Source organism: Amblyraja radiata, chromosome 20, assembly GCF_010909765.2.
Source record: "Amblyraja radiata isolate CabotCenter1 chromosome 20, sAmbRad1.1.pri, whole genome shotgun sequence".
Taxonomy (NCBI): Eukaryota; Metazoa; Chordata; class Chondrichthyes; order Rajiformes; family Rajidae; genus Amblyraja; species Amblyraja radiata.
This window is the reverse complement of record NC_045975.1, coordinates 22,701,050-22,725,243: the sequence shown is the minus strand read 5'-3', so window position 1 is coordinate 22,725,243 and position 24,194 is coordinate 22,701,050. Positions and strand designations below refer to the sequence as shown.

The following is a 24,194-nucleotide window of genomic DNA, read 5'->3' as shown; positions in this document are numbered from 1 at the left end:
ACGGAATATGAGGTGCTGTTACTCCAATTTCCGCTGTTGCTCACTCTGGCAATGGAGGAGACCCAGGACAGAGAGGTCGGATTGGGAATGGGAGGGGAGTTGAAGTGCTGAGCCACCGGGAGTTCAGGTAGGTTATTGCGGACTGAGCGGAGGTGTTCGGCGAAACGATCGCCCAACCTACGCTTGGTCTCCCCGATGTAAATCAGCTGACATCTAGAGCAGCGGATGCAGTAGATGAGGTTGGAGGAGATACAGGTGAACCTTTGTCGCACCTGGAACGACTGCTTGGGTCCTTGAATGGAGTCGAGGGGGGAGGTGAAGCGACAGGTGTTGCATTTCTTGCGGTTGCAACGGAAAGTGCCCGGGGAGGGGGTGGTGCGGGAGGGAAGGGAAGAATTGACGAGGGAGTTGTGGAGGGAGCGGTCTTTGCGGAAGGCAGACATGGGGGGAGATGGGAAGATGTGGCGAGTGGTGGGGTCACGTTGGAGGTGGCGGAAATGGCGGAGGATTATGTGTTGTATTTGCCGGCTGGTGGGGTGAAAGGTGAGGACCAGAGGGACTCTGCCCTTGTTGCGAGTGCGGGGATGGGGAGAGAGAGCAGTGTTACGGGGTATGGATGAGACCCTGGGGTGAGCCTCATCTATGGTGGCGGAGGGGAATCCCCGTTCCCTGAAGAACGAGGACATTTCCGATGCCCTGGTATGGAATGTCTCATCCTGGGAACAGATGCGGCGTAGGCGGAGGAATTGGGAGTAGGGGATGGAGTCTTTACAGGGGGCAGGGTGGGAAGACGTGGGAAGACGTGTAGTCCAGATAGCCATGTGAGTCAGTGGGTTTGTAATGTATGTCGGTCAATTGTTACATACTGTATTCCATTTGGTTTCATTTTTAAATAATGAACATCTCCCAAGCAAAACACGACTACTTAATCAGCAAGCGATTTGTGAATGTATTGAATTTTCACACTGTTAATTCAGTAAGTACATAGTCTGAATGTCCGAAGCAGGGTCCAGACCCGAAACGTCATCTATCTGTGTCCTCCTGAGATGCTGTCTGTCCTGCTGAGCTATTCCAGCACTCTGTGCCTGCTTTAGTAAATCAGCACCTGTAGTTCCTTATTCCTTGGAAGAATGGCGCACAGTGGCGCAGCGGTAGAGTTGCTGCCTCACAGCGCCAGAGATCTGGGTTTGATCCTGACTATGGGTGCTGACTGTACGGAGTTTACACGTTCTCCTGGGTGCTCCGGTTTCCTCCCACATTCCAGACCTAGTGAAGGTTTATAGGTTAATTTGCTTGTTGTCCCCTAGTGCACAGGATGAGAAAGTGAGATAACATAGAACTAGTGTGCGGGTGATCGATGGTCAGCCAGAACACGTTCGGATGAAAGGCCCTGTTTCCATGCTGTATTTCTAAATGAAACTAAACTGAACTGCAAGCAGATACAAATTGCAGCTTTGGAATCATTGATTCTTGAGTACTTTGGTTCTTCCATTGTCCTAAATTTTGTTTCTCTTCTTAACACACTTCTTCTCTTCTCAAACACTTTTATTGCTAGATGAGCCCAGAGAGAGAATGCCAGCTGGCTATTTAGCTGTTGTAGACACTATCTGATTCTACATAGACTCACTGTTGGGATTTTATTCCCTCAGTACAGAGATGCCAAGGCACCTATGACAATTTTTTCACAGAGCAGATCTAAAAAACTGAAACTGGTTATCCTTTATTATTAGTGCTATTCGTGCAAATGCAATTCTAGCATTTATTTCGAGAGGACTATAATATAAAAACAGAGATGTAATGCTGAGGCTTTATAAAGCTGCATATGGAGTATTGTGAGCAGTTTTGGGGCCCATATCTGAGCAGGGGTGTGCTGCATTAGAGAGGGTCCAGAGGAGGTGCACGAGAATGATCCCAGAAGTGATCAAGTAAACATATGATGAGAGTTCAACAGCATTGGTCCTGTACTCGCTGGAATTTAGAAGGATGAGAGGGAGGGACCACATTGATAGTTACCGAATAGTGAAAGGCCTGGATAGAGTGGATGTGGAGAAGATGTTTCCAGCAGTGGGAGAGTCTAGGACCAGAGGCCACAGCCTCATAATAAAAAGGATGTACCTTTATAAAGGAGATGAGAAATTTCTTGAGTCAGAGGGTGGTGAATCTGTGGAATTCATTGCCACAGATGGAGACCATGTCAATGGATATTTTTAAGATGGAGATTGACAGATTCTTGATTAGTAAGAGGTGTCATGTGTTAGAGGGAGAAGGCAGGAGAATGTGGTGAGAAGGATAGATCAGCCATGATTGAATGGGCAGAATTTGATGGGCCGAGCGGCTTAATTGTGCTCCTGGAACTGATGAACATATGATGCAGTATTACATTTTAAGACGTGAATTAAGATGTAATGATCAATATCTTGGTCTAAAGAAAGGCGTAGGAATGCATGTAAGATATGGAATCCAGGGTTCAGTAAAAGGAATTGGATTAATTTAGAAAGCTTCATTTATTCCTGTACTTTCTGCGTGAATGAATTAAATCTCAGTAGCTGTTCCAACTTGTTTGTGCCAATTTTTAAGGTGGAGATTGTCAGATTGCCGGTAAAGTACTGGGTTCCCATAAGATCATAAGATTTTCATCATAAGATCAGCATGGACTCATTGGGCCGAAGGGCCTGTTTCAACTCTGTATCTCTAAAACTAATTCAACTACCGTCATTGTTATCCACTGAAATAAATCTGTACTCGTCTCACTTTTTAAATTCCCAGCAGGAGCACAATATACACATGTAAAAAATGTTGGTATGACACATTAAAACATTCCCTATCTATGTCATCTGGAAAACCTTCTTTGGAAGCTGCATAAAAACAAATTAAAGTCATGCAAGGACTGCTTTATATGGTTTTTTTATACTAGAGGAAGACATAAACAGTTATAATGGAATCAGAGGTTGAAAGAAACCTGCTACATGGTTTTCTCTAAGAAGTGATTCAAAGCTGAACTAAAGAAAAAACCATGCATACTTTATGAGCCAAATGACTATTGATCTTTCAATGAATGGATTTATTGCATTCTGTGAGATGCACTCATAGCTGTCAAAATCTGAGAACTATATTCTGTACCTTTCCCTTTGCTCTACCCATTGTTCTTGAGATTAGCTTAATTATATTGATGTATGATATTACATAGAACAGTACAGCACAGGAATGGGCCCTTCAGAACACAATGTTTGCGTCGAGCATGATGCCAAGTCATCTGTCTGCACATGATCCATATCCCTCTGTACTTCCATGAGCCTATCTAAAAGCCTCTTAAACATCACTATCGTATGTCTCTTCTACCACCCCTGACAGCAAGTTCCAGGCACACATCACCATCTATGTAAAAAAAACACTTGCATATCTCCATTAAACGTTCTCCCTCTCACCTTAAAGCTATGCCAGAGGCAGAGTTGGACATTTCTACCCTTGAAAAAAGGTTCTGACTGTCTATCTTATTGTTCGATTTGATTGGATAGCATGCAAAACAAAGCCTTTCATTGTACCTCGGTACACGTGACAATAATAAACCAGAACCTAAAACAGACACAGACCTTGGTGAGTAATGATGTTGAGTAAGCTTACTCGATGAACAGTGATTTGTTGTCCTTTAAAGCACAGTAACTATGATATAAAATACGTGGGGTGGCAACACCAGTTATGGAATCGTTCAGTGTTTCCAATGCAGAGTAGACATGTTTCAGTCACTTGACATACACTAAAAATAACTTTGATATTGAAACTTGGATTGTCTTCTCAAACTTGGGTTTTTTCTCAAACTTAGGTTGTTTTCTCTGGAACATCCTGCATGAGTCTAAGGGGAGACTTGAGAGAAATATATAAAATTTAGCAAATGGCCAGAGGCAAAGTTGGTGCTTTGGTGATTGCTATATCTCACTGCCGACCCTGCCACTTCTTTATAGAAATGAAGGTAAGTCGCAGGATTACAATTTTAAGGGTCATTTGGACAAGTAAATGGACATGAAGGGTTTAGAGGGATATGGACCAAGCACAGGCAAATATGACTAGCTGAGATGGGGCATCTTTGGTCAGCATGGACAAGTTGGGCGGAAGGGTCTTTTTCCATGCTGTATGATTCTCTAACGCTTTAACTGCTGGTAAATCAGCAAGCCAATTAGGTTTGATTACATCCTGTACACCTGATTGCTTGAGTACGTTCAGGTCTCCCAAGCCCACCATCATGCAGAGAACTTCCTGCTGCCGCTCCCCTGGTCACAAGTCATAGGAGCAGAATTAGACCATTCGCCCCGTCAAGTTTACTCTGCCATTCAATCATGGCTGATCTATCTTTCCTTCTCAACCCAATTCTCCTGTCTTCTTCCCATAATCTTTGACACCCGTACTAATCACGAATCTGACAATCTCACTTTAAAAATACCCAATGACTTAGCCTCCACAGTCATCTGTGGCAATGAATTCCACAAATTCACCACCCTCTGACTAAATAAGTTACTCCTCCTCTCATTTCTAAGAGTACTTCCTTTTATTCTGAGGCTGTGCCCTCTGGTCCTAGACTCTCCCACAAGTGGAAACATACCCTCCACATCCACTCTATCCAGGCCTTTCATTATTCGGTAAGTTTCAATGAGATCCCCCTCAACCTTCTAAACACCAGCGAGTAAAGGCCTAGTGTCACTAAATGCTCATCATATGGTAAACTTGACCTAAAGGCAACAAAGTGCTGGAGTAACTCAGCAGGTCAGGCAGCATCTCTGGAGAACATGGATAGGTGACGTTACGGGTCAAGACCCTTCTTCATACTCCAGTCGTCTAGAGGGACCATTACTGGACTTTGAAATAAGCCTGTAGAATCAAGGATCTGTTTGAAGAAGGGTCCTGACTCAAAGCATCACCTATCTATGTTCTCCAGAGATGCTGCCTGACCCACTTAGTTACTCCAGCACTTTTGTGCCTTCCTTTGAAATTGGCCTGTTCTTCAAAGATGGCTTATGCCATTAATAATGAATAAGGTAGAGTATTCATGACTGTTAAGTGCTGTCGTTGGCGCAGACATTGAGACGGCACACAAGGAGTTGTGATGCTATAACAAAATCACTTACTGCCATTAAAAGGTATTTGCAACTTCTGCATCACATTTACAGCCTTAAGCACACATTGTTCTTTACAAAGTTATCTGTGCTTGATTTCTCTTGCATTTTTCAGTCTGCATGAATGAATTGGAAGCACGTGATCGGTGAAAAGGATATGATGCTGAAAACTGATTAAAAACTGGAATGTATCTGGCATCATAGAGTGCGTGTGATAGTATTGCAGCTTTATTTCCAGCTGCCTTTGGTACATCAAACACCACATTATGATTTATTTATTCCACATGAGATAATTAAACTGTGTCAAGCTGGGCTGTAAAGCAAAATAATTCTGCTTGTTCAATTGGGTAGTTGTTGATTGACAAAGTTTATCCAGCTCAACTTCATATCATTTAGCACAAACCATTCTACAACAAAAATGTTGCTGTTGTTTACTTTTGCTTATTTTCAAATACCTCAAGGATGAGGGGTGATCTTGCAGTTTAAGATCATGAGGGGAATAGATAGGGTAAATGCACAAAGTCTTTTAATCAGGGTTGGGGAATAGTAAGATTAAACGTGAACTTACCAGTTTGAAGTTTGATCTTGATTTTATGAGGAGTTACGATGAGCGATTACGTGAAGAAGGGCCGTCCGTCTGCGTGCGCGTCAATCTTCAAAGCAGCGGTGTTAAATCACAGATAAAAAGAAGACCTGAGAATAGTAAGATTGAAGAAACTAGAACTTCCATGTGACCTTGATAGTATGAGGGTGGGAGCGGAGGGCACTTAATCGCTCATCGTAACTCCTCATAAAATCAAGATCAAACTTCAAACTGGTAAGTTCTCGTTTAATCTTACCATTTTACTTCGGAGTCACGTGAGTGACTACGTGAAGATTTCAAAGCTCTGTGATTTTACGCCGGTTACGAATCCAGGCGTCACACACTGAATGGATTGACCATGGATGCGTGTAATCATTAAAGCATTCAGACATTACGTAGTTAAGTAAGGACACTGATGCTTTAAATGAAAGAAAAGTTTTTAAAAACTAGTTTCCCCTCCCAACCTTGGGGGTAAACTATGGGACAGAACTTAAAATGGTACGTGCAAACACCCCCAGTCCGGTAATAGGTTTGTTATAAAACCGGTGGACCGTTATTTCATTCGTCCATCCTGCAGCCACTAGGATGTTGTCAAGAGGCACGTCCATTGCTCTTGCTGCCGACGTAGATGCAGCCCTGGTGGAGTGAGATTTAACCATATGAACGTTCACTCTGTTACCACCATTACCCCCTTTGACCATCTGGAGATGGTTTGTGTTGACACCTTCTGGTCTGTTCTGAGCCTCTGTGGTTCTCCGTAACTCTCAGATAGTGGTGTTAGTATGTTACCACACACACAACCGTAGGTCCTCTGGATATGCCAAGAACTGGATCTCCATCCCTGGCATTCCTGGCCTGCTATGTTTATATCAGGTTCCTGATTATGAATGTTATGTTGTTCATATTGGTGGTCATGTGGTCCAACCGTAGCTTTTGCAGTGTCTGGACTCTTTGTCAGCATACCACCTTCAGGGTTAGTTATAGGCGGTCCCCACTGTCAAAGTAGGGTTAGTACCACGCTCACATCCCATGTCCGTGTACCTTGGTCTTAGAGGCATTAGATTGTAAATTCTCTTCATGAATTTTGTTGTAAAGGGGTGCGTTCCTATCGACCTGTGCCCTGCTTGCAGCATCAGATAGGAGGAAAGTGCGCCTCTGGCACTATTGATTGCACTATAACTTTGTTTATAGTTATAGTACAGAGTTGATAGGAAACTCCAAGACATCTGTTATCCGAACTGTGTTGTATTTGTTCGGACAGTCCTATGCCTTGAAATGGCCTCCTCAGAATCTGCAGACCAACAAGTTAATACGTTCGTGTAGTGGATGATTACTCCCTGTAACTGGGTTCACTAGGAGGTCCCTGCTCTTGGGTACAGCCATAACTGGCTGGACTATAGTTCCCAAATTTTTTGGGGACCAGGCTTGAGTAGGCCAATCTGGCACTACCAATATGCCTGTGGCTTAGTCTTGCTTGGTTTTGGTCAAGCATCGGTTTGTGAGACAAATTTGCGGAAAGCATGCAGAAACAATCCTCCCCAATTGAGGGAGAAAGCATCCACTGCCTTTGTTCCTGGATCCTGCTTGCAGGACACATATCTGGGTAACTGATGGTTTAGTCTAGATGCAAATAGATCAAATCTGGTATGCCAAATCATGTAGTTATTTTGTTAAATACTGCCTGATTCAACATCCATTCTGTGTTGTTATTAAACATCCGTGATCCAGCATCTGTCAACGTGTTATATCTACCTCGTAGATTTCCCAAATATTCCTCTTGATACACCAGTGCCAAATGAGGTTCGACAATCTATCGTAAGATACAGATTTTACACCACCCTTGTTAGTGGATATGTGCCACCGCAGTGGTGTTATCAATCTGAATTTGAACAAGCACCGGTTGCATATTGCTACAGAACCCCTTGAGTCCAAATTGTGCCCCCAACAATTCTGGGTAATTGATTCCATGTGTTGGGGCCATTAGTGGCTCCCCATCCTTAGCCGCTAGCATAGGTCTGAAGAACCCTTGATGGCTTTCAAGCAAATTTACTTTGAGCTTTCTCACGTTCGTTATCCACCGTAGTTATTCAACAAAGGCCTCTGCTGGCAATCCATAGTTTTGCCAATTTTGCCTGCATGGAATCTGAGTGTTCGTTCCTTTGCTTGCTGTAATTCTGGTAATGCAAAGGCCCGTATGTACTGCTGGAAATGCGGCTACTATTTGCCAATTACACTCGCTGTTTACCTGATAGATGACTAGTATTTGACTATCAGGTCATAGCAAGCTTGATTAATATAGTCGTTTGCCCCTAGGCAAAGTCACCAACATATTTACTGTTTTTGATAGTAAATTATAGGTAATCAATTACCCTTGTAGGTGTCAATTTTGATTTAACTGGATGGATGAGGTAACCAATTCTATCAAACAGGGTTTTGGTTTGCTTTGACTGATGCTTCTGCCAATTCTTGGTGCCTCCAAAATGAAATTGTCCAAATATGCCATTACTATGTGGTTCTGAGACCTTTGTAGACCCAGAATTGGTTTCCGTAGTTTTGTCAATAGTCTAGGAGCTGATGTCAACCCATTTGGCAGATCCATACCATCCAGTTAAACTTCAAATATCTCCTGTTCTTAGTGAATAGACACCGAATAGTATGCATCTTTGAGGTCGATGCATGCCATGTGACCATTTTATAGGAAGCTCCTATAAAACAGTAGTTAGACCGTAACAAAATTATTGTTTCTAAAAGTCTATACTGCACAAATGAGTTAAACCTGGTTGAAGTGACATCCTCCATCTGTCACATGTCCTGAATGGCAATCCTGCCCAAAATTACTGGGCCTGCCTCGAAGACAATTCCAGTCCGAGTTCCAAGTCTGCTTGGAACCTGTGTATGTTGTGCAGTAAAATTATCACGTTATCAGACCCACCTACCTCCATGGCTACCGGTGGTCTTGTGGTGAGCCCAAAGGCCCCTGATGCGGATTCCTTTTCTCTCCTTGATTGGGAGTAGGACTGGTAAGGAGTGTGGATTCCATGTTTCTCCCGGGTCTGGTCTGAAAACCTCATCATACTGAGCCTGCCTTGTAGGACAATTCTGGCCATTATTTTGAGTCTGCCTTGAAAGACGACTCTGATCGTATTTCCGTGCCCAGCTTTCAAGCTACCACCGGATTCAGTGAACCGCTTACCCCCTATGGAGGTGTGGGGTGTGTTGTCGCCTATGCGGATATTCTGCCAACTGCTGGCTCTTGAGGCCATATGCATGCTTCAGTATGTTCATACTTTAAATTCGAGATCAGTTACCTACTGATCATTCACACTCCCCTCCACTGAGAGTGAGGTTCGTAGGCAGCCCTGAAAACAGGTGCTGCCGCAGGCCCCTGAGGATACCTGTGCTGACATGGCCCTTCCAGTGGACCTAAATGAGATTCTAGCTTTGGTCAGACTGAAATGGACCATGAATGCTCCTCTCCTCAGAGCAGGAGACATTTATGCAGCCCTGAAAACAGGTGCTGCTGCCTGCGGGTTCTCCATAATACCCGGGCTGTCAAGAGCTAGATTCCATCCAGGGAAGCACCCAGTGGAACCTGGATGATTGCAGAAGCACTTATTTTCTGTTTGTTTGTATGGAAGCTTATTATTCCTTTTATGTAAAGCATTTTGGTGTTGACTTAAACAGTGCAATATAAGTAAAACTTACTTACTTACTTCCTTTCTTCTGCTTGTCCCTGAGAAGGTTTCCCCACCCTCTTCTTTGTACTCTGATTCAGAGTGTTTTCTTCCACATGTGCGAGGCTCCCGGCACCGGCACTGCTGTAGGCCGTGCTGATACTGCTCCCTCCTTTGGAGCAGATCATTGTTGGAGCAACTTCTCCATATGTTGCTCCATGTGGGAGAAGTCGTCCTCAGACGCTCTCCGTTGAGGGAGGGTATCCCTCTTTCCCGGACTCATCTGAGTCAACGGGTTCGTTTAGACTTGCGGGTGGTATTACATCCTGCAGGTCAACCACGGAGCTTCTGCTCCCGCGCAAAGTCTCCTGCCGATTTTGCTGTCCGCGCTAATGTCGGGAAGCGAGGCTCCCAGCACCGGCACTGCTGTAGGCCGTGCTGATACTGCTCCCTCCCTTGGAGCAGATCATTGTTGGAGCAACTTCTCCATAAGTTGCTCCATGTGGGAGAAGTCGTCCTCAGACGCTCTCCGTTGAGGGAGGGTATCCCTCTTGCCCGGACTCATATGAGTCAACGGGTTAGTTTAGACTTGCGGGTGACATTACGCCCCGCAGGACAACCATGGAGCTCCTGCTCCCGCGCAAAGTCTCCTGCCGATTCTGCTGTCGGCGCTAATGTCGGGAACAAGACCGTCGCCCGCTATTTGGAAAGCTGCGGTCTTCGGCAGCCGTCATCCCCGCGGGCCGTCTCCTCGACACCTGGGCTCTGAAAAAAACTTCAAGCCCGAAAGAACGCAGGTAAGTGATTCAACTTTCCTTACCTGCTCATCCCGACGGCCTGGGAGGACTCAGTGCCTGCCAGTCCGTCGTGCGTGTTGCGTTCAGACGTAAATGACGCGCACGCAGACGGACGGCCCTTCTTCACGTAGTCACTCACGTGACTCCGAAGTAAAATCAAGAATTAGAGGACATATGTCCTGAATGGTCCTTCCATAAGCTAAGGTACTGTTCGATTCACCTCTACCCCATTGTGGACATTGGACTTTGTCTCTGGAACTGATGCACTACAATGCTGAAAACGACTGTATATCCTGCACTCTGCATCTTCCCCTATGTTCTACCTATTGTACTTAAGCCTGTCTTAAGTATTTGGCTTATGGTATTTATGTATAGGATGATCAGGTTTGATCGGACAGCATGCAAAACAAAGCATTTCACTGTACCTCAGTACATGTGACAATATTAAACCTAAATCATACTCGAAGCACATCAAACATAGTCATAGTCAGTCATACAATGTGGAAACAGGCCCTTCGGCCCAACTTGCCCACACCAACCAACATGACCCATTTACACTAATCCCACCTATCTGCTTTTGGCCCATATGCCTCTAAACCTATCCTATCCATGTACCTGTTTCTTAAATGTTGCGATAGTACCTGCCTCAACTCCCTCCTCCAGCAGCTCGTTCCATACACTCACCACACTTTGTGTGAAAAAGTTACCCCTCATGTTCCTATTAACTCTTCCCCTCCTCACACCTTAAGCCTATGTTCTCTGGTTCTTGATTCCCCTACTCTGGGCAAAAGAATATGTGCATCTACCTGATCCATTCCTCTCATGATTTTGTGGTGGATATAATGGGCAAATTAATTTTGTACAAATAACATCTCATCTGCCGTGCGTGCCATATCTACCCAATGCTCAAGGTCAGATATCACTTGTCAAGATATACACAGTGGGCTCACAACAAACCTATTGACCAACATGACACATGCAACAAAATCTATTAGCATTTTGCAAATTTGAGTTTGATTATATTGAGTGGATGTGGAGAGGATGTTTCCACTAGTGGGAGTGTCTATAACAAAGGGCACAGTCCCAGAATAAAAGGACGTACCTATAGAAAGGAGTTGAAGAGGAATTTCTTCAGTCAGAGGGTGGTGAATATGTGGATTGCATTGCCACAGATGGCTGAGGAGACCACGTCATTAAAGCAGAGATTGATAGATTCTTGATTAGTCAAGGTGTCAAAGGTTACAGGGAGAAGGCAGGAGAATAAGGTTGAGAGGTAAAGTTAAATCAGCCATGATTGAATGGCAGGGTAGACTCAATGGGCTGAATGGCCTAATTCTGCTCCTCTGACTTATGAACCGATATTTCTTAATTATGGAGCATTAAATTATTTTCTGCGACTGCGATTTTTAGCGAGAAATATTTAACTTGCAATTTTCCCAGGCAAGGAATCCACGCCAGATCCAGTCCCACGTTGAAATTCAAGCGATTCACACAGGAAGGCACTTAAAAACCTTCCCAGATAGCGTTGCATTCACAAGCATTTCACCGTACTGCCTGATAAACATAGAACAGTACAGCACAGGAACAGGCCCTTCAGCCCACAATGTCTGTGTTGAACATAATGCAAAGATAAATTCTTATCTGCCTGCACATGATCCATATCCCTCCATTCCCTGCATTTCTACATGTCCATCCAAAAGTATCTTAAACACCACTATTGTACCTGCCTCCACCACTAACCCTGGCAGCATGTTCTGGGCACCCACCATCCTCTGTGTATAAAAACTTGCACCGCACATCTATTTAAAACTTTGCCCCTCTCCCCTTAAAGCAATGCCCTCTAGTATTTGATGTTTCCATCCTGGGAAAAAGGTTCTGGCCCTGTCTGTGCCTCTCATAATTTTATATACTTCTATCAGGCCTCCCCGTAACCTGCAGTGTTCCAGAGAAAACAATCCAAGTCTGTCCAACCTGCTCTTTAGCTAATATTCCCTAATCCAAACATCATTCTGGTAAAGCTCCTCTGCATCGTCACCTCTGCACCCTTCCAGTAATCGGCCAAACAGAAATCCAATATTAAAATAGTTCAGTTGGGTCAGTTTAAATATGTTAACTAAAGCACAGGGAACATTTGTATTCTTGCTGAATAGTTGAAATTTAAATATATATATTGCCAATATATATTTCATGTTAGGCAGAGATTCACTTCAACCTCATCTACTGTATCCCTTGTTCAAGATGTGGACTCTTATACATCGCGAGACCAAAAGTAGAATAGGCGATCGTTTCGCACAGTCCGCCTGAACCTACCTGATGTCCCGGTTGCTGGACACATTAATTCTCCTTCCCATTCCCACACAGACCTTTCTGTCCTAGGTCTCCTCCATTGTCAGAGTGAGGCTAAACGCAAATTGGAGGAACAGCATCTCATATTTCGCTTGGGCAGCTTACAGCCCAGTGGTATGAATATTGATTTCTCTAACTTCAGGTAGCCCCGGCATTGCCCCTCTCTATCATTCCCCCCACCCAAGTCGCACCAGCTTCTCGTTTTCACCCAACAAACAACTAACAATCACCAGTATCTCTCGTTTCCCTTATCCCTAACCAGTCTGAAGAAGGGTCTCGACCCGAAACGTCACCCATGCCGCCTGTCCCGCTGAGTTACTCCTGCTTTTTGTGTCTATCTACCTCTAAACCTTTCCTATCCATGTACCTGTCCAAATGTCTTTTAAATGTTGTAATATAGTGCCTGCCTCAACTAAATCCTCTGGCAGGTCGTTCTATATATCCACCACCGTCTGAGAGAAAAGGTTGCCCCTCGGGTTCCTATTAAATCTTTCTCCTCTCATCTTTAACCTATGCCCTCTGGTTCTTGATTCCCCCACCCTGGACAAAAGGCTCTGTGCATTCACACTATCAATTCCACTCAATAGTGATAGATGATGCCTAGCAATCGGTGAGTGGTATTAGTTGACGGAACCAGTACTTACAACTGTGTCCAAATTGAGTGCAATTTGATGAGTGAATCCAGTGCTTCGGTCAGACTTGTTTGCAATTACAGGCAGGAATTCATCTCCCTGTGTAACAAACAGTGAAGAAGGATGTCAATTTTCCATCTGAGGGGTCTACTTACAGTATAATAGTCTTCTGGCATTATTCAATAAATCTGAATAGGTATGGACAAACACAAAATACAGTCATACATGGAGTCACACAGGGTGGAAACAGGCCCTTCGGCCCAATTTGCCCACACTGACCAACACTAGTCCCACCTGCACATTCATTAATTCCCTTCACCCAAATCGTAAGCCTGATAGAAAAATCATCCTTGAATTACACGCTGCCTCAAGTCAGACTGGGAATCAATAAAGATGTAGAAACTGGGAACTGCAAATGCCGGTTTACAGAAAAAGACACAAAGTGCTGAAGTACCCCCACTGAGTTACTCCAGCATGTTGTGTCTTTTTTAGCAGTGAATAAAGTTATCTTCAGGCAGATGAAGGAAACGAAAACATCCAATGTTTTGTGAAGCTTAATCCAGTGACTCTGAAGTTAAAATGCTGATCATTGAACTGCAAAATCAGATGACTGAAATTTTTTTTCTATCTGTCCTTCATGTAACGCGTTTATTTATGGACCTACTAACATGTAGAGTTGCAGATGGCAGATAGTCTGATTTTGTTATGGAGATTCCAGTTGGCCTGTCTGTGCAGAATGCCTGAAAAGAAAGCATAAATTATAGTCAAATACAGCTGGAATAACAATGGTAAAACCCCCTTCTTTCATTATTATGTGATTTCCTAACTTGATTTAGACAAGAGCACTTCTCAAATTAAATGTACATACAAAAAACATAGGGGTGGCACAGTTGTTCAAAGTAGCTAGAGGGTTAAGGAAGGGGAGGAGACAGCAAGGGCTAGCAAAATTGGGAGAATTCAATGTTAATGCCATACGGACGCAAGGTCCCCAGACGGAATATGAGGTGCTGTTCCTCCAATTTCCGCTGTTGCTCACTCTGGCAATGGAGGAGACCCAGGACAGAGAGGTCGGATTGGGAATGGGAGGGGGAGTTGAAGTGCTGAGCCACCGGGAGTTCAGGTAGGTTATTGCGGACTGAGCGGAGGTGTTCGGCGAAACGATCGCCCAACCTACGCTTGGTCTCCCCGATGTAAATCAGCTGACATCTAGAGCAGCGGATGCAGTAGATGAGGTTGGAGGAGATACAGGTGAACCTTTGTCGCACCTGGAACGACTGCTTGGGTCCTTGAATGGAGTCGAGGGGGGAGGTGAAGGGACAAGTGTTGCATTTCTTGCGGTTGCAACGGAAAGTGCCCGGGGAGGGGGTGGTGCAGGAGGGAAGGGAAGAATTGACGAGGAAGTTGCGGAGGGAGCGGGTGGCACAGTTGCTGCCTTACAGTGCCAGAGACCCGGGTTCAATCCTGACCACGGGTGCTATCTGTACGGAGTTTGTACGTGCGCCCCGTGTCCGCGTGGGTTTTCATCGGGTGCTTTGGTTTCCTTCCACTCTCCAAAGACACATGCAGGTTTGTAGGTTAATTGGTTTCTGGAAATTGTCTCAAGTGTATGGGAGTGTGAATGGGTGATCGATGTTCAGCGTGGACTTAGTGGGTCTTCAGAGTTAATTACTATAATTCCATTTCTTTGTCACAGACATAATATATTCGTTATCCTGTAATTTCCTCGACACACTATGTTATTTTTGGTATTTCTTCGCCTTGAGGTCAGTGCTGGAAATTGTCATCCCTTGCTGACAACTAATATCAACATCAAATGCTCTCAAGACATGATCAAGTCGATTCAATAAATGGCAAATTCTTGCGTCGCATCAAAAAGCAGAAATCTAACATTTATAGCATCGGGCACAGGGCTGATGGATAGGCTGAAGAAAAACAACAAGCAGTCATGCGAGCGGTGTTAAGCACAGTCGCTCTTATGTTAATAAGTTAGCTTATATTTTTGCAGTAATGAAATCAACCAGAATGATTGTAACATTTTAATTCTCCCCTAGAGAAATAAAACTAGGACACAATGTAAAGTCTGCGAGAGTGATGTCTGCCCTCTCATTTCAGACCGACTAGGTCAATAAGGAAGGAAAGAAATTAGCCAGCCAACACCAATTTCAAATTACAAGCAATTTGAAACTTCTGCTCTGATGGAGGTCTCCACAACATGTCTGTAGTCCAGGCATTCATTTAGTTACTCTGTGGGTACAACAATGCAGATCATTCCATGGAGCCAGGGGCGTAAAACCGGGGGGGGGGGGGGGGGCAGAGGGGACACGTCCCCCCATGTTTTGAGAGGTGGGGGACATCCCCCCCAATTTTTTGTGATCCCGATTTTAAAATCTCCGCTTTTAGCGCTGGATTGAGCCTCCGAAGCCTCGCGCGCGTGTGTATGTGTGTGAGTGTGCGCATGCACGAGTGGCAGCCAAAAAATTGTGTCCCCCCGTCCCCTCCATGTTTTGATAGCCATAGTCATACAACACAGAAACACAGGACCTTTGGCCCAACTTGCCCACACCGACCATGATGCCCCATTTAAGATAGTCCCACCTGCCCACATTAGATGATATCCCTCGAAAAACTTCCTATTCATGTACCAGTCAAAGTATCTTTTAAATGCTGTTATATTACCGGCCTCAACTACCTGCTCTGGCAGCTCGTTTCATATATCAATTACCTTTCTATCCATGCACCTGCCCAAAAGATGCAGCAAACTCTCAATCTCTCCGCCCGTTCCATCCAGGAAGTTGTACGTACAAACCAGAAACAACGTCAGGGATCAGACCCGTGTCACAGTGAACCCGAGCTTCGAGTCATACAGCACAGAAACCAGCCCTTCGGCCCAACCTGTCTAGCCCGATTAGTGAGTGTAGATGGGGCATCTTGGTCTGCGTGGGCAAGTTGGGCCGAAGGGCCTGTTTCCGTGCTGTATGACTCTATGACTCTCTATCTCCCTGGCCTCTGGTTCTTAATTCCATGTTCATAAGTTCATAAGTTGTAGGAGAATTAGGCCATTTGGCTCATCAAGTCTACTCCGCCATTTAATCATGGCTGATCTATCATTCCCTCTGAACTCTATTCTCCTGCAAATAACCCTTGACACCTTTACTATTGAAGAACCTATCAATCTCCACCCTCAAAATATTAATTGGTGGCCCCCACAGCACTTCTGTGGCAATGAATTCCACAGATTCATCACCATCTTCTTTTATTTTAAAATCTTTTTATTCGTTTTTTTCAAAAGCAAAAACAAAACAACAAAAAAGTAATGATAAACATAACAGTGATATTGATACATAGGGATTAGGGTTACATTAATGGCAGATATAACCTAAATATAGGTCCAGTGTCAAAATACACATTGAATATGGACCTTTCGATCTCTATGTAAATATAGTTACGTTTTTAAAAGAGCTTATATGCATAAAAACAAAAACATAAAAAGAAAAAAAAAGAGAATAAATGAAAAAAAGAAAATAAATGAAAAAAAACCCTAAACTAAAGAAAAAAAAAGGAAAAATCAGAATCTGGGCTGCAAAGAGTTTCAACAATTTAAGTCCCTGTTTGTCGTCAAGTCCCTTCCACCATATAACGGTAAAAGAAATATTATAACAGTTGAAGAGGGGACAATTTATGTGGTATGAAAATGTTGAATAAATCTTCCCCAAGTCCTATCAAATTTCACCAAGGGTTCAACAATGTCACTCCTAATTTTTTCTAAATTTAAACATTATATCGTTTCAGAGTACCAATGGAGTGTGGTCGGAGGATTAGAATCTTTCCATTTAAATAAAATGGATCTTCTGGCAATTAATGTGTAAAAGCAATCAGCCAATGGGCGGAACGGGACAGATGAATAGAATCTAACATTGGTAGCCCAAAAATTGCAGTAATAGGATGAGGTTGTAAATCAATACCTAAAACTACAGAAATAGTATCAAAAATTTATTTCCAATATTTTTCCAAAAGTGGGCAGGACCAAAACATATGAGTCAATGAGGCCACTTCAGAATTACATCTGTCACAGGTAGGATTTATATGACCATAAAAACGAGCTAACTTATCTTTTGACATATGAGCTCTGTGAACCACCTTGAATGTGTCTTGCACACATTGAAGAGGTATTAACTAATTGAAGAATCCGCTCCCATTTCTCAATAGATAAAGAAATTTGAAGTTCTCTTTCCCAGTCATTCTTAATTTTATCAAATGTGTCTTTTTTTAAATTTCAAAATCAACTCATAAATAGTCATTATTAAGCCCTTCTGATAAGGGTTCAAATGTAAATGTAGAATAGCCCTCAAAAAATGTCTAAATTTTAAATATCTAAAAAAATGTGAGGGGTAAGACATAAAACAACCATCTGAAAACAAATCACGAAAAGCTACTAATCCCTTCCTCTTCCATAACAGAATGGCTTGATCAGTGCTTGAAGGTTGGAAGAAAAAATTAGATATGATAGGACTCGATAAAATAAAATCATTCAATCCAAAAAACTTACGAAATTGAAACCATATTTGAAGTGTATGTCTTAATATTGGGTTAGTCGTATATTTATTCAATCTCGTAATTGTAAAAGGTAACACGGCCCCTAGAATAGAAGCCAATGATAGCCCTTGCAAAGAATCACGTTCAAGATTTATCCATCCTCGACATTGGGTATCTTCTAAATTTTTTGTCCAAAACGTTAAATAGTGAGCATTAAATGCCCAATAGTAAAATCTAAGGATCGGCAGTGCCAAACCACCATCTTTTTTTGATTTCTGTAAGTATTTTTAACTTAGTCTGGAATTTTTATTCTGCCAAATATATAAGGAAATTTTGGAGAATAATATCAAAGAAAGATTTAGGAATAAAAATTGGTATCGTCTGAAATAAATATAAAAATTTAGGTAAGATAAACATTTTAATAGAATTGATTCGCCCTATTAGAGATAAGGACATCGGTGACCATTTAGTGAACTGTTGTTTGATATGGTCAATTAAAGGCATAAAATTGGCTTTAAATAAATCCTTGTGTTTCTTGATAATCTTAATGCCTAAATAAGTAAAACATTCAATAGTCAATCTAAATGGAAACTGTCCATAATTCGAAACTAGATTGTTTAATGGAAAAAGCTCACTCTTACTAAGATTCATCACCATCTGACTAACGAAACACCCTCTCATCTCCTTTCTAAAGGTATGCCCTTTTATTCTGAGGGTCCACTAGTCTCCCACTAGAGGAAAAATCCTCTGCAGATTGAGAATGCACTAGATTAACGAGATGTTGGTTACAGTGAATAATTTCAATGAATAACTTACTGGTTTGTCACCACGAAATGCCAAAGGGGGATGGAAAGTGATGGGTTTCAGTGGAGACCCTTCTGTGAACCCAGTGTTCTCTTTCTTCCCAATTGTTTTGAGCTCGGAAAGTGCTGTTGATATATAAAATAATCAATGGACGTCTGATGACGCCCGATCATATATAAAAGCATGAAAAATCACCTCTGCAAACCCAAGATCCAAGATGGCTTCTAAGCCAGGCGACTATTTGTGTGCTAGTCACAGAAGTGCAACTGCAATCGCTCCACTCTTTTAAATCTCTACTCCAACAGCAGCATTTCTTCCCTTTATCCTGTATCTGTACACTGTGGGTGGCTCGATGTAATTGTGTAGTCTTTCGGGTTAGCTTGTCACCATGCCTTAGTACACATGACAGCAAACTAAACTAAACTCATATTAAGAGGCATTTAAGAGGCTTTTAGATAGGCACATGGATCCGTAGGGAACGGAGGGGTATGGATCACGTGCAGGCAGATGAGAATAGTTTATCTTGGCATCATGTTCGGCACAGTCATTGTGGATTAAAGGGCCAGTTCTTGTGCTGTACTGTTCTATGTTCAATGACATAGGGGAGCAGCACAGTGATGCAGTTATTAGAGCTGCTGCCTCACAGCGCCAGAGACCCAGGTTCGATCCTGACCTTGGGTGCTTCTGTGTGGAGCTTCTCTGAGGAAACCCATGTGGTCACAGGGAGAACGTGGAAACTCCACACAGACAGCACCCGAGTTCAGGATCGGACCCTGGTCTCCGACGCTATGAGGCAGCATTTGTACCCGCTGCAACACAATGCCACCTCATGCAATCCAGCAGATCCTTGCACATTAAGAAAGGTTACTTGAATAAGGAACTACTGTATTTACCAGGGGACTACATGATTCTTATACCCTTAGGCCACAGGAGTGCTGGCCAATTACTAAATTCCAACTGTATATAATATTGATCTCAACTAGATTTTAAGCTGTCCAGTGCCTTAAAGCGCCAGAGACCTGGGTTTGATCCTGACCATGGGTTCTTTCTGTATGGAGTTTGCATGTTCTCCCTGTGACTCCGTGGGTTTTCTACAGGTGCCTTGGTTTCCTTCCACTTTCCAAAGACGTGCAGGTTTGTAGGTTAATTGGCCTTTGGAAATTGTCCCGAGTGTGTAGGCGTGTGAACAGGTGATCGATGGTCAGTGTGGACTTGGTGGGCCTATGAACCTGTTTCCAGCTAAATTAAATTATGCTAAACTAAATTTCTCATGGCTGGACACTGAATTTGGGATTCCATTCATATAAAACCCTCACCAATTTACTTCTTTAACCACTTAAGCTCGAGGGAGTTGGGAGAAATTTTAATTGCAAATGAAAATCGAATTATAGATTTTTTACCTCTTGTATATTTCTATAAATTGAGTGGGCAAACATAACTTCATGCTTACATCATAAACTCTCAGAACATAAACATATTTCACATTGAATTTCAGAGGCTTGCTGCAAGTGAAATTGAATACTTATGTGTAATGGCTTTAATGTTGTAAATGAGCCATTACCACAAATGCAAAGTTTGGTTAAGAAATCAATCTTGCATTTTAATTACAAAATGAGCACATATTTCAGAGTGACCGATAGAACTGCAATATTTTCCAAACTATAAAAAGTTCTTAATGGCTCTTCAAATAGTTTGTACATTACTTATTGATCTCTGGCATTAGTTCTAGCAGATTTATTTTTTTCCCAGTTCACTATTTCATTACATTTATTAAGTAAAAAGTGTTCCCAATTTCCAATAATGGCCAATCATTCAACTCTCACTTTCACAGTTAGTAATCTCATCGGTGAAAGGTGATTCATCATGTGACCACTATTTTGTTATGTTCCTGCTGTGCTTTTAACTTCCAACACGAATAAAACTGATTAATTGATTGATTGATTGAAAACATGATGCAAAGTTGATTGGCCTCTGCCCAATACTAGGTCTCTGGGTGAACACCATTAAAGAGATACACAGAGAGAAAATCTGCATGTTTCTACCTATAGTTATGGGATGGCATAGTACAGAAATAAACCCCTTGGACCAGCATGGAAACAGGCCCTTCGACCCAACTAGTCCTTACCAACCAAGTTGACATTTTGGCTTGTCCCAATTAACTGCATTTGACCCAAATCACTCTAAACCCATCCTATTCATATATCTCTGCAATACCTTGAAAATGTTTTTCTGATTCATCCACTGCACCATTCGTATCTATCTATCTATCTATCTATCTATCTATCTATCTATCTATCTATCTATCTATCTATCTATCTATCTATCTATCTATCTATCTATCTATCTATCTATCTATCTATCTATCTATCTATCTATCTATCTATCTATCTATCTATCGGATAGATCTATCTTTAGTTATAAAGCTCTGATTTTGTGCTCTTCCGGTTTGCCCTTTTTTTCTATTTGCGCAAAAATGGTACATGATAGGGCTACAATTTTTCGCCAGCTCACTCACCGTTCTCCTGTGCCCCGAGTGCAACAAGTTGCATTCCGATCGGTGGTATATTGTAAAAGTTAGTGAGGTTTAAAATTCTTAAAAACCGCTCTTGCGCAGATCGATCCCCTCTCCTGCCAATCAGCACCACGCGGATTAGTCTCTTCTCCTGTCACTCCGTGGGATGGTCCAGCCCTTCCTGTGCTATCGCGCCTTTACTGGAGCTGCAGGGTGCTGTGGGTGGCTGGCGGAGGTCTCCAACTGGACACAATTTTCGGAGGGACCGGAAGCGGCGCGGCAGATGTCGCCATACAGAAAGCGGTGAATCTGATCCCGACGGATGAGAGCGTCCAGCGCCCGCTGTGAGTCCCAAATGCACGGCCATCGCAACGCCCCGCAGCTACAGCCCCTTCCCCTCTGGTCCCCCTCGCTGGCTCCTGCCCCCTCCCCTGTAATACCGTCTTCTCCCCCGTGGCTCTTTCACCGTCTTTTCTCCGAGCTCCCCCCCCACGTCCCCCCTCCCGCCCACAAGCCCCCCCCCCTCCCACGGCCGTAGCTGCTGGTGCTTCCGGGCCAATCCGAGGCCTGGCTCTGAGGGCACCGACGGCTGATGCTCCTCCGACGCACGCAAGAAGGGAGAGGAGTGGCATCCTCTAGATCCTGCGGAGGGAGAGTGGGGGAGGAGAGGGGATAGAGGGAGCGGAGGGGAGAGGAGTTATGGAGAGAGGGAGGGAGTGACTGAGGGTTGGGAAAGGAGAGGTGAGGGAGGGATAGGGGAAGGTAGGAGGAGAGGGAAAAGAAGTGGGAGGAGGCAAGGAAGGAGAGGAGGGGGGAGTAAAGGAGAGGGAGTGGGGGATAGACGGAGAGGATGGCAGTGGGGAAGATGAGGAGTGGGAGATAGAGAGATAGGAGAGAGGCAGGGAGGGGGTTATGGAGGGAGGGAGGGAGGGAGTGACGGGATAGGGGGAAGGAGAGGGAGTGAGAGGTGAGGGAGGGATTGGGGGAGGGGAGGAGGAGAGAGGAAAGAAGAGGGAGGGTAAAGAGGAGGGGGAGAGAGTGCTAGGGATGAGGGGGAAATGAGCTGTGCCTGTACAGTTGGGGACTATGTGTGAGTGGTGGAATATTGTGTTGGGGGACCAAACCTCCTATGTGACAAGGACCCAACAGGTCCCACTTAGTTTAGTAACTATCAAATCTTTCACTTTTCAAGTACATATCCAGTTCAACTTCAAACATTGAGTCTGGTTTTACCAACCCCATTGTTATTCTTATGGTTTAGGTTTAAGTTTAGGTTTATTATTGTCATGTGTACTGAGGTACAGTGAAAAGCTTTGTTTTGCATGTTATCCAAACAGATTGGATAATCCTGTACATAAATAAAATGTTCAAATTCAACCACAATAGGCAGAACAAAAGGGAAGATACAGTGTGCAAAATAGTTCTCAGCATTGTAGTGCACCATAGATAGAGACAAAATGCTGGAGTAACTCTGCAGGGTCAGGTGGCATCTGTGGAGAAAGGAAATAGGTGATGTTTTGGGTCGAGACCCTTCTTCACACTTCATTGTAGTGTATCAGTTCCATAATGTCTAATGTCTGCAAAGGGGTGGAGGTGAATAGGACAGTACCCTAGCTTACGGAAGGACCTATAACACATGAGGTAGTTGTTCCTGAGTAGGGGGAGGCATGTTTTCAAGCTTCTGTATCTTCTCCCGGATGAGAGCAGGAAGAAGAATTCTAGTCTGGTCTGTGTGATGGGCTGGGCTACTTCTACAACTCTCCTAGTCTGCAGACGGGTCTCGACCCAAAACATCACCATTCCTTCTCTCCAGAGATGCTGCCTGTCCCGATGAGTTACTCCAGCTTTTTGTGTCTATCTTCGGTTTAAACCAGCATCTGCAGTTCCATCCTACACATTACTCTGCAATTTCTAGTGGTCTTGGACAGAGCTGTTCCCAAACCACCTTTGATGGTTCCATCTGCTTTAGATTCAGAAAATGGGTACAATGCAGACCAAACTCAACCACTGTAAACACATTCATTTCCTGACAGTATACCTATTGTGCCATTTATATAATGATTTCCCAAACACTTTATAATACTTCAGTAGCAATTGAAATAAAGTGAATGGAAATCAGGCCACTGATCCAGTTTGTTGCCAAGCAACAACACTGAAGAAGTTCCCTCAAGCCTACATTTTCACTCTGCAATGTAGCATTTACAGTTTAGTTTGGTTCCGTTTATTGTCAGTCCTTGATTAAGCTGGTGGCCTTGCTGAGGCTGTTTGAAGTGAGATTTACAGTCATAGAGTCACACAGCACTGAAACAGGCCCTTTCACCCAACTACCCCATGCTGACCTAGATGCCCCATCAACACTAGTCCCACCTGCCCATGTTTGGCCCATATCCCCCTAAGCCTTTCTCCCCATGTACCTGTCCAAACGGTTTTAAAATGTTATTATAGTTGCTGCTGCAGCAGATGGTTTGAGTCTGGGTTTTAACAGAATTCAAGGACATTTTAACACTTTTGAATTACATACCTGGCGGGTTCAGCGGCTTGCGTTCATATTTGGTACAATACTCAGTGGACATGTAGAGTGGTCCCTGGAAAGGAAAGGAAGTAATTGTCAACTCATTTCAAAAATCAAAGGGCGGAACTCCACCCCGTGTCATTGATTTTCCTCCTTCTTGGATAATCTCCTCTCAACAAGAGAACGACCTTCAGGGCAGCAGAGTGGCGCAGCGGTAGAGTTGCTGCCTTGCAACGCCATAGGCCGGGTTCGATCCTGAACTCGACCCATTATACAATCAGTCTGAGGATGGGTCCTAACCTGAACACATCGCCTATCCATGTCTTCCACAGATGCTGCCTGACTCACTGAGTTACTCCAGCTCTTTGTGTTCTGCACAAGGTTCCAGCATCTACAGTTGCTTGTACCTACTTACGCCACATTCTTTATTATGTATCAATAGAAAAGTTATTTAAAAGAACAGCTACTTTATTTTTGATTAAAAACAACTTCACAGAATAATAAATTCTTTAAAATGTTTGTAAATAATTCTAATTAACTGTTCATATTCTGAATAAGAAAGGAAATATATATGGTGTACATATGGTGTACATATAGCTGCTAAATTTGTATAAGATAATTATAAGCAGTTGAATAAGGGGTGGGAATTAATAAGCTTTGGCTTCTTCCTGCTCCTTTTCGGACACATACGATTTC

The 24,194-nt window shown here is 43.4% G+C and overlaps 1 protein-coding gene across 4 annotated transcripts in view; it reads right to left on the bottom strand.

Moving 5' to 3' along the window:
* Positions 1 to 24,194, bottom strand: part of ppp1r32 (protein phosphatase 1 regulatory subunit 32) — an 81,954-nt gene that overhangs the window by 40,626 nt on the left and 17,134 nt on the right. For all 4 annotated transcript variants that reach the window (XM_033039039.1, XM_033039038.1, XM_033039040.1 and 1 more), the window contains 4 exons: positions 23,508 to 23,571; positions 18,487 to 18,599; positions 13,806 to 13,877; positions 13,150 to 13,236 (listed from right to left, as the gene is read on the bottom strand). In XM_033039039.1, the coding sequence (XP_032894930.1) occupies positions 13,150 to 13,236; positions 13,806 to 13,877; positions 18,487 to 18,599; positions 23,508 to 23,571 (336 nt within the window). The remainder of the gene's footprint in view (positions 1 to 13,149; positions 13,237 to 13,805; positions 13,878 to 18,486; positions 18,600 to 23,507; positions 23,572 to 24,194) is intronic.